Raw genomic sequence first — 14,631 nt, 5'->3', positions numbered from 1 at the left:
GGAGATGTCAGTTCCCACTCAGGTCTTTGGGGGGATGATATAGATTGGATTTCAGACTGAAAAGAGCTCTGTAAACTCTGAGGTGACAGCTATGCATCGCTTAATGCCTGTCAGTGGCAGCTTTCCAGAGGGCAGGTCGGGTAAGAGTGAGTGAGTCAACCAGAAAATTGGTCCACTTCTTTTTTTTTTTTTTTCTCTTTTACCTCTTGAATGGGGGAGTTTTCAGAAGACCAAGGCTGGGCGGCCCTGGTGACAGAGTGAGCATAAATAGTGGGTGGTTGCCAAGCCCGGGCTCATTTATCTGGAGCTCCTGGGTCCTACAGGAAGCAACCTGTGTGTGTGTATGTACCTGCCTCTCATTTTATTTCCCCCATGTCCTGTGACTATTCTATGATTGGTTTTGAGGGAGGAGGGTTCTGGGGTCTGGATTTAAGTTCTAGTCCAGGAGTTGTGGTGTGGGAGGCGGGGGCCTAGTGGAGGCATAGAAGGTGCTAAGCTGCCCATGGTCAGCTTCCCTGGCTCAGCAGGAGATTTCTCTCCCTTCTTTGTTTCTCTCTCTTCCCTCCCTCCCTCCTTACTTCCCTCACTCCCTCCCTCCTTACATCCCTCCCTCCCTCCTTCTGTCCTTCCTTTTCCTTCCTTCTTTCCTTTCTCTCTCTCTGTCTCTCTCTGTCTCTGTCTCTCTCTGTCTCTGTTTCTCTGTCTCTGTCTCTCTCTGTCTCTCTCTCTCTCTGTGTCTTTCTCTCTCTCTCTCTCTTTGTGTGCTGGGACTGGGGCTTGAAATCAGGGCCTGGGCATTATCCTTTAGGGTTTTTTGGTTTGTTTGTTTTTTTTCCCCTCAAAGCTAATGTTCTATCACTTGAGCCACAGCTCCACATGCATCTTTTTGCTAGCTAATTGGAGATTAGTCTCACAGACTTTCCTGCCAGGACTGGTTTCGAACCATGATTCTCAAACCTCCGTCTCCTGCGAAAGGTTCCAGGTGTGAGCCACCAGCACCTGTACTTACTGGCTTTCTGAACGGGAGTACAGTGAATGATTGTGATGCAGGTGCCATTGGGGATGCCTCAGCGATAAAATGCAATTCCACCTTCTGTCATGGCTCCTTCTTTGTCCTTGATGTCTTCAGAAAGGATAGTGTAGGGGAAACAGACCAGGCCTTCTCAGACCTATGTTCTAATCCCATCCTGCCTTCATTTTTTCTGGAAAGATAGACACACTTGATTTTCTCATACTCCCAACTCTTTACTTAAATTACTTTTACTGCATTAGGTATCTCGTATTTGTGATGGGGTGGGGGCTTGAACTCAGGTCCTTGTGCTCTTGTTTGGCTTTTTTACTCATGGTTGGTGCTCTACCATAGGAGCCATGCCTCTAGTCCTGGCTTTTTGCTCGTTAGCTTTGGATAAAAGTCTCTGGAATTAAGGCTTTAAGTCATGATTCCCAGACCTAAGCCTCCAGGGGAGAGATACTGGCTCCTTGCTAGGTGTCTGATTTTCTAATGTACAGAAGCACCATCTTTTTCAATAAACTCTAACTTTGCTAGCATAGCATCAACTGAACACCATCTGACGTCAGGGGCTGTGGCTCCGCACATTTCATCCACAGCTCTGGCTAAGCTGCTTCTTCTGACTTTGGAATCTGGAAACCTGCTCTGCTGTCTGTCTGCAGGGCTTCTTCACACTCTGGTAAATGGACGATGCTCTCCATGCAGAATTCCATTGCCTTTATTATTCCCCAGTGTGAGGTGCATGATCCCAGACTTGTGTAAGTGGCTATAGGCCAAGAGATAGCACCCTTACTCTGGCTTGGGTCTGGCCCTCAGTGCCTATGATGGAGTCTTTACTAGAACCATGGAAACAGAGTGGCTGCTGCTATTGGCTAGTGAGAAAATCCAAGGAAGGTGTGACTTCAAAATGGAGAGAAGCTGGTGGAAAGTAAGAGTCACCCACAGTCTAGAATCTCAGCTCTTCTCTGTGCTGCCACCACTCTGGATAGTTAGTGAACTTCTTCATCTTTGTGTGGGTCCCTCTGGCTTGGGTCTAGCCTCTGACTTCCACTGGCTCCTTCCATGCATGTTACTTCACAGTTTTCTTTCCCTGAAAGGAAAGACGCTGCTCTGGTCGGGATCTTAAATCTTCCCAGTGGCCCATGCATTGAAGGCTCGGTCCCCAACCTGTGGTACTATTGGTGGTAGCACCTAACGGACACAGCATCTCATGGAAAGATATGAAGTCTTTGGGGCTGTGTTTTTGAGATGGATCTTGGGATTTGAGATGTTGGCTCCCCCTCCAAGTTGTTCTTTTTTCTTTCTCCTCCTCCTTCTCCTCTTTCTTCTTTGTTTTTCTTCTCCTTTTTTCTCTTCTTCCTCCTCCTCCTTTTCTTCTTCCTCCTGCTCCTTCTTTTCCATGTCTGTCTGTCTCTGTGTCTGTCTGTCTGTCTGTCCCTCCTGGCTTTCATGAGGCCTCCTATGGCTTGTGTGTCTATCATTATATATACTATGTTACCATAAGCCTAGAGTGATGGTTGCAGGTGATATTGGATGTTATGGAGGTTGTAACCATAAAGGAACCTTAACCTAAGGACTTCCAGTATTTACCATAATGACTGAAAGCTAACTTAGGTGCAGTGCGTAGAGACTGGCACAGGCCCGGTGCCTCCAGCTCTAATATCCGTTCTTAAGTCCCTCTGTGATGGTGACTATTTTAGAGTTTCCTTTTGTGTCCTTCCCAAAGCAATCTTCCATCTGTCTGAATCCACCCGGCATGGCCTCTTCCTTCTCAGGGGCCCTCCTCCAAGCACTCCAAGATGGCAGACATCTAGGTGTTTCTGGGGATCTCTAGCTGCTACTTTAGTGCCTTAACTCTTCACCAGGCTTCTCTCTAGGACTTTCTTGATGACCAAGTACCTAGCATCCATGTAATCACACTCCAGTGGGAGCTCAGGCCATTCTTCCCAAAGTCTCTTGCTCAGGCTGGGTTTCACACCAGCATCTAGGCTGCTAGTATAATCCACTCCAAGCAGCCAGAGAGAGAAGGTAGATTTGCCTTGTCAGAGCTGAGCGGGCAGCCTCAGTGCCACAGATAGGGAGAAGGAAGTCCAAGAAGGAAAAGGAGCCTCAGGAGAGGACTACACTGCAGCCACTGTTTTCCAAGGGCACCTGAGAATAGAGAGACCAGGCTGTCAGCCATGCCAGAGATCTCATCACGTGACTCAGGCCCTCCACAGCCAGGCCTCATGCCTGACTCAACTTTCTCTCATTTGCTTTCTGGAATCTTGTTTCTCTGGGTCCCAAACCAGGGCAGAGGATGTGGAAAGGTAGATTGTTCCTAACCTCCAGAAACTGGGCGGAGCCTTCACCCATGTCCTGGAGCCAACGTCTGGTCTTTTCTCTCCAAACCCTGCCCTCTCCCCCCCCCTACCCCTCAGGCCATGCTGCTCTTCCTTTCCATGCTAGTCCTGTTCTCACAGCCCGTGGGGTACCTGGGAGCAGAAATGAAGACGTTGGCACGAAGATCAGTAAACAACGCCTGCACTCTGGTCATGTGCGGCCCGGCAGAGAATGGCCTACCCGGTCGAGATGGACGAGATGGGAGAGAGGGCCCCCGGGGCGAGAAGGGAGATCCAGGTAGAGCTGGGACCAGGGATTAATTCTGCTGAGGGAAGCAGCGGGGAGAGAAGCGGAATGCCAGCCAGCCAGCAACTTCCCATGCTGTGACGAGAGACTTGGGAGCCCAACGCTAGAACCCTGTTCTAGCACTTGGCTTTTCTTCATTTTGATTCAGTGGTGCCTATGCACTGTGTTAAAGGTTTTTTACGTTATATTTGTATCTTTAGGTAGGAATTATCATTCAACAAATCAGTTGATAAGTACAATACATCGCGATCAATGTCACCCCTTTCATCATCCTCCCCTATCTCTCCCAACTCAACTGTTCAAGATTTTTTTTTTCAGTCAGGCACTCAGGAGGCTGACATCTGAGGATCACTGTTCAAAGTGAGCCGGGCCAGGAAAGTCTGTGAGATTCTTATCTTCAATAAACCACTCAGAAAACTGGTAGTGGCACTGTGGCTCAAGTGGTAGAGTGCTCGCCTTGAGCTGAAGAGCTGAGGGACAGCATCCAGGCCTAGAGTTCAAGCCCCACCACCGACAAGAAAAAAAAATTCATTGTCACTTTTTCATTGTTATTTTAGAGGTGTTAGGTAGAGGGGTTACAGTTATATAAGTCGGATAATAGGTACATTTCTTTTTATACAATATCACCCTTTCTTTTGCTCGCTGTCTCTCAGTTTTTTTTCCTCCTGTCCCACCCACAAGTTGTATAATTTTCAATATAATGTCTAGTGAGTACCATTGCTGCATTTGCTCACCCTTTGTGTTAATGATTTTTAGTATTTAATTAAACTCTACATAGCAAAAGATAAGGCTCTGAGGTCTCCTACACAGATCTAGTTAAATGGATTTGCCTTACGTGTTATAAGAGGAAAGCAGAGCTCATGCTTCTTTGTACATCTCTATGCTAGGGTATTCACTTGAATAGTTCACATAATTCTCTGCCAAAAGCTTTACAAGGAACACATCCATCTTCTTCAGGTAAGAGAGGGTAAATACATTCCATGAAAGGACATGCAGGCTATTGTAGATCTAGGCTTGACTTCTAGCTCCATCTTCATGGCTGGGAACCCTGTGGCAAGGCCCTTGGTATCATGGCATCTCAGTTTTCTTATCTGCAAACAGGAATCATATTTTACCATCTCATGACAAATAATTTACAATGGCTTTCATTTCTTTAAAAATTTTCTTTGGTACTGGGGATCAAACCCAGGTAAGTGTTTTGCCCCTGAGCTACATCCTAGCTCTAATTGTTTTTAATCTTCATGAATAGAGTTGCATCTTTCTGATGACAATTCAATGAATTCTCCCGAGGTTACCAGAGTACTAATAGATAAGAAAATTGTTCTTAAGAAAACTGCTCAAGTCCTAGAGGAAGATCAGGGTCATGTGTGTGTGTGTGTGTATGTGTGTGTGTGTGTGTGTGTGTGTGTTTGTGTGTGTGTGTGTGTGTGTGTTTGGCACACGTGCTAGTTTTGGGGCTTAAACTCAGGATCTGAGCACTGTACCTGAGTTTTTTCACTCAAGGCTAGCATTCTACTTCTTGAGCCACAACTCCGTTTTTGGCTTAATGGTAGTTTATTGGAGAAAAGAGTCTTAGATTTTCCTGCCTGGGCTGGCTTTGGATTGTGATCCTCAGATCTCAGCCACCTGGATAGCTAGGATTACAGGCATAAGCCACTAGTGCCTGGTTCTTTTTTTTTTTTTTTTCAAAAATGAGTACTTGGACTTGAACTCAAGGCCTTGCACTCTTACTTGGCATTTACATTCAAGGCTGGTGCTGTACCACTTGAGCCACATCTCTACTTCTGGATTTTTGTTGGTTATTTGGAGATAGTAGTGTCATGGACTTTTCTGCCCACACTGGCTTTGAACCTTGATTCCCACATCTCAGACTCCCGAGTAGCTAGGATTACAAGTGTGAGTCAGCAGTGCAGGCAAGGATCTTAGTCTTATTGGTAAGAAAAGGAAAAAAATTAATGAAATAGCAGCAGGAGACAAGGGACAAGATGGCCTTGGGCCCATGCTTTGATGACTGAGAAAACTCAGTTTATCTTTCTGGAGTATGCATTTTGTTTTACAGGAGGGAGAGCTTAAAACAGAATTAAGAAACAATCCTAAAGCTTGATGAGACAAGGCACAAGTGAACCTCTGTCCCTTACAGAGACAGTGACTCTCAAGGAGAATGGACTGGTTTTACTCATGGAAAGAAGGCTGTCTAGGGAGGAAGGACATGATATAGCCATTATCTCGGTGACCCCAGTTCTTTTGGCTCCTTGAAGTGGGTTGTGGATTGAGTCCTGGAGGCTTTTTCTACAGGAGAGCTTGCCTTGCTTTCTTACACCCCAGCCTGGCTTTGAGTTGGTTTGGCGGAGACCAACATATAGCTGGATTGGAAATATGGCTCCACTCTGGCCTCTCAATCCCAGTCCTTTCAGTTACTTGACTATTACAGATTGAGTATGTCCTGAGAGACTTGAAACATCCTCAGAATCCTCAGATCCAAGCAGCTCTGCATATGGTGCAAGCCTTTACTTGTGGTCATGCTGGAAAGTGGAGTTGGGACCTCAGAGAAGCAGAAGTAGCTGGTGGAGCTGGGAGTCATTGTGGTGAGGATGCAGGCACCTCCAGCTTTCCTGCTCAGAGAGATGCACCCAGAATCCTTCTGGGGATATTGATCTCCCTTGGCCTGAAATTACACACCTCTCAGCAACCCCATTGTGACTGCTCTCCACCCCTGCTTGCTTCTCTGGTCCTCTGTATCTGCTTAGTGGAAATCACTCTGGCTTCTTGCTGGTCCTTAACATTTGGTTTCACTTTCCTGGGGCCCTGTCACTTGATCTTCATATACATGTGCCTGTGTCGTCTTCATCTTTTTTAGAGCTTTAGTCACAGCAAAGAGTTCCCAAGCGGCCATAAGTAACATACACCAAAGCCTCCAATGTGCTGCAGGATTTTTGTTTTTGTTTTTGTTTTTTGTCCATCATGGGGATTGAAGTTAGGGCCTGGGACCTGTGTCTGAGTTTTTCTGCTCAAGGCTAGCACACTATCACTTTGAGCTATAGCTCCACTTCTGGTTTTCTGGTAGTTGATTGGAGATAAGGGTTTCATGGACTTTCCTGCCCAAGCTGGCTTTGAACTGTGATCTCAGATCTCAGTCTCCTGAGTAGCTAGGATTACAGTTACTCTGTCAGTTTTTTGTAGCTCTTTTGTGATCTAGGAGGCTATGTGTTTAAGTGTACAAGGAAATATTTATGAAATAAGTGAATGAATGCAGCAAACTGGAAGGAGTGGAGAAATTTAGGACAATCAGTGCTGGCCATGGTGCTAGGCAGCACTGGGATACAAAACTGGGTTTGTAATATTGGAAAACAAAATAAGTGCTATTGTTGGAGAAGTGAATCCTCTTCTGATTTGGGGCCTCCATACTAACACTCCTTTTTGGAGAGTGGTTTTTGTTCCCCTGGCCAATATGCCCCTTGCCAGCCTGGCTATGATGGATCCCAGAGATTGTCAGCCCAAGTTTGGATGTGGGATGTGGGCCAGTCTGTTGCCTACCCTCTATGCTTCCATTTCATCCCTAAGACTCCGTCCTTTAACCAACAGCAAAACATGGTACCCAGCACAAAATCTTCCAGCAAATTAAGTTACCTTCATCTCAAGTATACTCCTGTGCCAGAAAGATGTGACTTTTCCTGTCACAGGAGAGTAGTTTCCAAGTCTGAAATACCTCTCTCTTCTCTCTACAGAAAGTTGGAGAGGATTGAGTCCTCTAAATGGTCCTTGCTCTTGAAGTCCTACTTTCTCCTTCAGAATGACCTTTCTGAGGATGTGTAGATTGGCATCAGGACTGTCTTCCTCATATGTGGCCCCTGTCTCACAGTCTGTTACAAATCTCTCATAGAGCAAGGTCTGAGGACTAGGACAAGTGCAAGTCATATAATAGATATGCATAGAGTAGAACTTGTTATTAACATATTTATACGTGTTAAGAGGATTCTGTGTGCTATCTTTACACATGTGCATACAAACCAGTGTGTCTAACCTCCTTTGCCCCACCCTAGGCTGGCTTCAAATGGTGATCCACAGAATCTCAGTTCCAATGCCCAGCTGAGTCCACATTTTTAAAACTTGAATATGAGAAAGTATAGTATTTATCTTTTATATCAAGCTTATTTTACCAAACATGATGATCTCCAGTTTCATCTATTCTGTTATGAATGACAAGATTTCATTCTTTTTTGACTGAGTAATCTTCCATTGTATATATTTACTGCACTTTAAAAATGTGTTTATTCATAAATGGACAGCTAGGCTGATTCTACATCCTAGCTATTGTGAATAATGTTGATATGGACATGCAAGTGGTGCTTTTGTATATGCTGATTTAATTTCCTTTGGATGTCTACCCAGGAGTGAATAACTGATACAGTTCTATTTTCAGATTTATGAGGGTTCTCTATATGAATTTCCATAGTGTCTGCACTAAAATTTAAGGGCTTTAAGGGGTGCATACCCTGGCATCCTCAACAGCATGTGTTGGTAACAGTCATTCTAACCAGGATTAGATGGCCTCTCATTATGGTTTCCTTATGGCTGAACATAGTGAACATTTTAAATATACTTCCTGGCCATTTGTATTTCTTCTTTTGAAAAGTGTCTGTTCAGATAATTTGCCTGTTTTTTAATTGGATTATTTGTTTCATGTTTTGTTTGTTGGTTGTGGGGCTTGAACTCTGGGCCTGGGCACTGTCCCTGAGATCTTCAGCTCAAGATAAGCACTCTACCCCTTGAACCACGACACCACTATTGGTTAATTGGAGATAAGAGTCTCATGGACTTTCCTGTCTGGGCTTACTTTGAACAGCAGTCCTCAGATCTCAGCTTCCTGAGTAATGAGGATTACAGGTGTGAGTCACCCGAGCCTGGCTGGATCACTTGTTTTTTTTTTTTTATGTGTATGTTTTTGTGGCTAAGTTTTGAATTTCTTATATACTCTAAGTATTGATCCCTTGTCAGGTAAACAGTTGGAAGATATTTCTCCCCATTCAATAGGTTCTTTTTTCACTCTGTTGATGATTTCCTTTATTATGCAGAAGTTTTTCAGCTTGATGTAAGCCCATTGGTCAGGGTTTTATTTTGGTTTCTGTGCTTTTGAGATTCTTCATGAATAAATATATGAGAGAGTGGACAGACAAATGGAATAAACAAGTTGATGTCTATCTGATGCCATTTTGGATAAAAATATAGTTGGTTTCCTGATACACACACATAAAACTCAAGAAATCCATGGGCACTATTAAATAGCAATAGATTGCCTTCTGCCAGTACAGTGGCCATGGAGGGAAGGAATACAAAATAGAAACTCAAGCAGACTTGGCTTGAATCCATCTCCAATTCCAGAAAGGCTATTTCCTTGAAATGGGGGTGAAGAAACCCATTTCCTGAATCACCTGTACTAGAGCGTGTGACCCTGGGATGTTTGTGCTCTACAGAAACTTGAAAGAGTGCCAGGAATTTGACCCTACAGATATTTGGCCTCTTCTTGGCCTAGGGCCAATGTCATGTTCATTTCTTTTGCGGCTACAGGTTTGCCAGGACCTGTGGGACCAGCAGGAATGCCTGGACCATCTGGGAGAATTGGACCCAAAGGGGATAATGGCTCTGATGGAGAACCAGGACAAAAGGGAGACTCTGGACCAGCTGGTGAGCAAATGGGCATGTAATTCAGATGTCCCCAAGGGGTGCCTCACGATTAGAATGTGCCATGGGCATGCTCAGTGCCAAGACCAGGAAGAAGGAAGTTTGTTCTGCAGGAGGCACTGGGTTGTTTCAGACAGATGGGGCCTCCAGTGGGTCAGTCATATGTTGTTCCCGTCCTCTTTTACCTACTGTTACTCAACTCATATATCCCACTACCGGGGGACTTAGTGACACTGATAGGGCTGGTCTTATTCCCCAGGACCTCCTGGACTTCCAGGTGCTCCCGGTCCAGCTGGAAAAGATGGTCCCTCTGGAAAGCAGGGGAACACAGGACCTCAAGGAAAACCAGGCCCAAAGGGAGAGTCTGGACCCAAAGGTAGGTGGATGGGATGTGGCTGGTCTGGGGTGGAGATGCAAGGAATAATGGTGGTGGTCCATGAAGGGATATAAAACGAGGTCCACGATGAACCCCAATTTGTTTCTTTCTCAGGAGAAGTAGGTGCCCTAGGCATGCAGGGCTCTCCAGGGCCAAGAGGCCCCTCAGGACCTAAAGGAGAGAGAGGTGAACGTGGAGTCCCTGGAAATGCTGGACCAGCAGGTCAGTGATAGACTTGGGGCTGGATCCATTTCTACTATGCCCACAAGAAGCTGCCAAGGTGTGTCCAGTCCCCATGACAACCATCTGTGCAAACAGAGCTGGCCAGGCTGGGCCATGGAGAGAGTCAGTATCCAAGAACACTTGGAACTGTGACTATGTGGGGAGAGTGCAGTGCTAAGCCATGGGTATGGATGGAATCTGAGGAAGATTAGTCATAGATGGCAGGGACAGTTGTACACAGCAGAGGTTGACTGGCAGTGGAAGGAGCCTGTCATGTTGAGAGAGAGCACAGGGCTCTGAAAACGATCCATATGAGGTATGAGGGAAGGGTGTATTGCTTGACCACAGGATAGTCCAGGAACAAAGAAGCTCATGATGCTGGACATTGGGTACCTAGATGACCCAGCTCTTCTTGGATTCCAGGACCTGCTGGAGCTGTGGGTCCACAGGGAGCTCCAGGTACCAGGGGTCCTCCAGGAGTGAAGGGGGACAGAGGTGCTCCTGGAGACAGAGGAGCCAAAGGTGAAAGTGGGCTTCAAGGTAAGGCAACAACTCCTGTTGGCCTGGGTGGGAGAGAGGGAGAAACCCTCTTTTTCTCAAGAGGTCCTCTCTGGGCCAACAGTCCTATTACTTACAGGTAGTGGGTGGAATGGGAAAAGGCTGGAGGTAGGGCAAAATTTAGGCTTTGGTCTAGAGCTATAGGAAGGTAAACCTTGGCAATTTCTTTACCTGATCCCTGGGGAAATAACAGCTGCCTTCCCAATGCCTAGGAAACCTCTCAATGTCTAACAACCCAATGGATGGGAATTATAGGTGGAATATGTATTCCTGCCCCTCCTCCCAGGAATGGAGGTGCTATTATCTTCCTGGAGTTGAGGTCAAAGGTCATCTGGGTCAGTGTCAGAGAGGTTCAAGGACCTGCTCAGGGACCAGTTTATCCATAGGAAAACCATTGGAAACCTTTGTGCAACAGGGGCCACTTGTGTCTGCAGATGTAGGTGCTGCATCACCATCTCCAATAAGTGCCTGTAACTAGACTCCCTTCCTGGAGGTATGGGTGGTCCCTAGGCTGAGAGGAGTAAGTCATTACTTATATTACTATTTCCTTCTCTGCAGACATCACCGCCCTGAGGGGGCAGGTGGAGACCTTACAGGGGCAGCTACAGCGCCTCCAGGCTGACATCTCCCACTACAAGAAAGGTGAGTTCCTCTATCTAAAATTGAGTCTGGCATCCACACTGGCCTCCAAACTGGTTCTGGCTCTCAAGCCCTTTGGTTGGGGCTGAGGTTAAACCTTGCCCCAGGTCTAGGATGATAATGGGCAGGGTCTGTGTCTGTGGTGGACTTGGGTCTGGGTTAGAAAGTGGAGAGAAATATAATACTAGGCCACAGAAGGAAAATCACAAGCTATAGAAGCTGGACACATAGGTGAATGTGGCCCATGCCACCAGCTCACTAGGTTTGTAAAGCATAGTTGACTACTAGGATTCTGAGCACACTCCAACCACAATGCCACTTATGCTGGGTCCAGGAACACTCAGTAGTCTTGTATGCCTGCCTTTCTTATGCCGATCCCTGATACAGACAAGAAAATACCCATGATGGTGTTTCTTACATCTGTGGGGACAGGTATGGGAATACCCAAATGTGTGGCTGCACAGCCGTGATAGCACAGAATCTGGGGAGACCTGGGGCTGGGACTCTGCTCTGGGGTACAAGGCAGGTAAGGGCTTGCCCTTAGTATATAGCTATTGAGTTTCTCTTTGTGTATATGCTTTGTGTGGTGTGTGTGTGTGTGTGTGTGTGTGTGTGTGTGTGTGTGTGTGTGTGTGCATGCACGCACTGGGGCTTGAACTCAAGGCCTAGTCACTAGTACTAAATCACTTGAACCAAATTTCTACTTCCAGCTTTGTGCTAGTTAATTGGAAATACAAGTCTCATGGACTTTCCTGTCTGGACTGGCTTTGAACCTCGATCCTCAGATCTCAGCCTCCTCAGGACCTCTTGAGCTACTGATACACAGCTCTCCATATTCTTCAGTGAGTCAGAAAAAAAATAAGATTTCTGAATGATTAGAGCATAAAGAGGCCCTTTTAGTAAAACAGAAGTCTTACTTCTAAGTATCCAAGCTCAGAGAGTTTCAATCACTTAGGGTCTTTCTCCACAAACACATTTGTGTAAGTGCTTACTTGTTCATGGACATGCTGAAGTGTGTCAAGAATGTGTGCCTGTATACCTGTCATGGAAGTATGTATTTAAATGACACTTATTGTGTATCCCTCTCCTTAAACAGTGCATGTACACAGCTAGGCACCTACAGGTTCAGATGCAACTTGCATTCTATCACGTGCCTTTGGATGAATACCTGAGCATTCATTCATGCTCCACCTAGGAGCTTAAATCCAGAAATGGCACAGGAATCTTACGTTGCTTTTGTCCAGGGCTGCCATCCTGAACCCGTGGAGAATCTTCTCCACAAGCTCTTGTTAAAGATGTTCAGAGGAGAAGGCATCATAAGTCAGGGTACAGGACAACAAGTCTAAGGCCTCAGCTCTCTCTGGACCTTTGAGAGTCTAGTGTCCTTTGCAGATTTCCATGAATGGCACAGAAGTCATCAGGATGGTGATGGATTGGAATAAAAAGAGATTTTTGGCAGATGACGCAGATGATGCTTTTGAGAAGTGTCCTCTTGATTGTTAGAGCTGAGGGCCTGGAAACACTGGAATTGTTTACATTGCCTTTTCTGTCATGCCATGGTGGATCTTAATGCTGGTGCTTGTGTAGCGCTCTCTCAGTAGTACCCACATCTTCTTCCCCTCCTGCTCCCAGCCCCATGTGCCTCTCAGATTCCCTCATCCTCTCTGTCAACACTCTAGCTCTGGTTGGGCATCACTCACAGACACACTGAGACCATGGGGCTCTGATCCCCAGCAGAGCTTAGCACATTACAATGCCCAGTTGTCCCATTCTATCTTTTCCTGTTCCTTCACCCCTCATATACCATCGGCCTTCTCTCACCAACAGCACCCTAACCGCAGGGGTGCGGTGAGTTCCCTGCTCTGGATTCTGCACTTGCAGAAATGGTTTCCCATGCTAGGTGCTGCTGCCTCGTACCTGTAATCCTAGCTACTTAGGAGGCTGAGATCTGAGGACCATGGTTCAAAGCTGACCTGGGAAGACAAATCTAAGAGACTTTTGTCTCCAAGTAACCAGCAAAAAGCCAAATGGTAGAGGGCCATCCTTGAGCAAAAAAGGCAAGCAAGAGTTCAAGGCTCTGAGTTCAAGCCCCAGTACAGAGAGGGGGAGGGGAGAAGAGAGAAAATCTGTTTCTCAGGGATGGGCTGTTAGGTTCTACATACTAATAGGAAACATCAATTCCAGCATACAGTGTGGGCTGAGGCAGAAAGCCTGCATCTGAGCATTGGTGTCACACTGAATAAAGTTCCCCTGTGACTTCCCGTTTCATGATTGCAGGACATGGGGCCTTGTACTTAACCTTTCTCAACTCTAGTGCTCCCATCTGTGATTAGGGGCCATGACACCCCCATCCCCAAGGTACATTTTGTGTTCGGGCTGCCCAGGAACCCAGGGTGTCCCTTATCTTGGCCCGATCCACTGCATGGGAAGGTCTGAGAGATTCAGATAGCAGAGCTGAGAGCTCAGCCACCCTCCCCCCCCCTAAGTTCTGGTTTAGCGGGCTGGCCACAACCTTATCCTGACTCTGTCTTCTTCCAGCCATGCTCTTCCCTGATGGCCAAAGTATGGGAGACAAGATCTTCAAGACAGCAGGCTTTGTGAAATTGTTCCAGGGTGCACAGGAGGTGTGCACACAGGCTGGTGGACAGCTGGCCTCTCCACGCTCTGCAGCTGAGAATAAGGCCCTGCAGCAGCTGGTCATAGCTCAGAACAAGGCTGCTTTCCTGAGCATGACTGACAATGACACAGAGGGCAAGTTCACCTACCCCACAGGGGAGCCTTTGGTCTATACCAACTGGGCCCCCGGGGAACCCAACAACAATGGTGGGTCCGAGAACTGTGTGGAGATCTTCACCAACGGCCAATGGAATGACAAGACTTGTGGAGAAGAGCGCCTTGTGGTGTGCGAGTTCTGAGCCCCACGGGGCTTGGGGTAGAGGGCAGAGCTTGGTAACTTGGTCAGTGAGGTTACAGCCCAGATCTGGGTGCTGCCAACATCCTAATAAAAAGGTGATCACGTCTGCCAGCCCAGTATTCTCTATGGAACAGCCCCAAAGCAGCACTCCTTAAGGATGCTTCCTAGAGTGAAATGTGATACTGACTTCCCACAGTAGGACATCTTGGAGAAGGGCCCAGTCTACTTTCTGATTTGGTCCAATTGATCACATCCTCCTCCTTCAAGCTCCTCCTCCTCTAGGCTTGGGGACACCATGATTGCTGGTGTGCTTCTTTTATCTTTCTGAGTGCTCCTTGTTGGATTATTCCTTTGTTCTTTCTGACCATTCAGTATTGGAGTGTCCAGGCCCCAACAATAAATACTTTCTATCCTTACAGAAATAAAGCCAATTTCTTTTTTATTTTTGTCCCTAAATACAAGCCACATTGTCAGATTGCACACACTCTAAACTCTCTGCTAAGACAAACGAGGGCCGTGGCTCCACTACTTTCCATCTACAGGTGACAGATCTGATAGGTTTGTTCCTGATCAGGGCTCTTCCTTTAGCTATGGCTGAAGGCTTCT

General features: G+C 46.5%; 1 protein-coding gene across 1 annotated transcript; it reads left to right on the top strand.

Annotated features, from left to right (window-relative positions):
- Positions 1-318: 318 nt before the first annotated feature.
- Positions 319-14,373, top strand: Sftpd (surfactant protein D). The gene is made up of 8 exons (XM_013032076.1): positions 319-341; positions 3,430-3,628; positions 9,203-9,319; positions 9,576-9,692; positions 9,807-9,914; positions 10,338-10,454; positions 11,031-11,114; positions 13,650-14,373. Exons 2-8 carry the CDS (start codon positions 3,433-3,435, stop codon positions 14,024-14,026), a joined length of 1,116 nt encoding a protein of 371 aa, XP_012887530.1. The 5' UTR covers positions 319-341; positions 3,430-3,432; the 3' UTR covers positions 14,027-14,373.
- Positions 14,374-14,631: the final 258 nt, after the last annotated feature.

This window comes from Dipodomys ordii, unplaced genomic scaffold, assembly GCF_000151885.1.
Source record: "Dipodomys ordii isolate 6190 unplaced genomic scaffold, Dord_2.0 Scaffold148, whole genome shotgun sequence".
Lineage (NCBI taxonomy): Eukaryota > Metazoa > Chordata > Mammalia > Rodentia > Heteromyidae > Dipodomys > Dipodomys ordii.
Note: the sequence above shows the minus strand (reverse complement) of the source record. Positions and strands in the feature narration are given on the sequence as shown.

What these genes read in the sequence shown, in the direction of transcription:
- Sftpd (XM_013032076.1), top strand. Translation starts at nt 3,433, where the DNA reads ATGCTGCTCTTCCTTTCCATGCTAGTCCTGTTCTCACAGCCCGTGGGG. An exon ending in GGGAGACTCTGGACCAGCTG is followed by an intron (nt 9,320 to 9,575) that starts GTGAGCAAATGG and finishes CTTATTCCCCAG; the next exon opens with GACCTCCTGGACTTCCAGGT. An exon ending in TGGAAATGCTGGACCAGCAG is followed by an intron (nt 9,915 to 10,337) that starts GTCAGTGATAGA and finishes CTTGGATTCCAG; the next exon opens with GACCTGCTGGAGCTGTGGGT.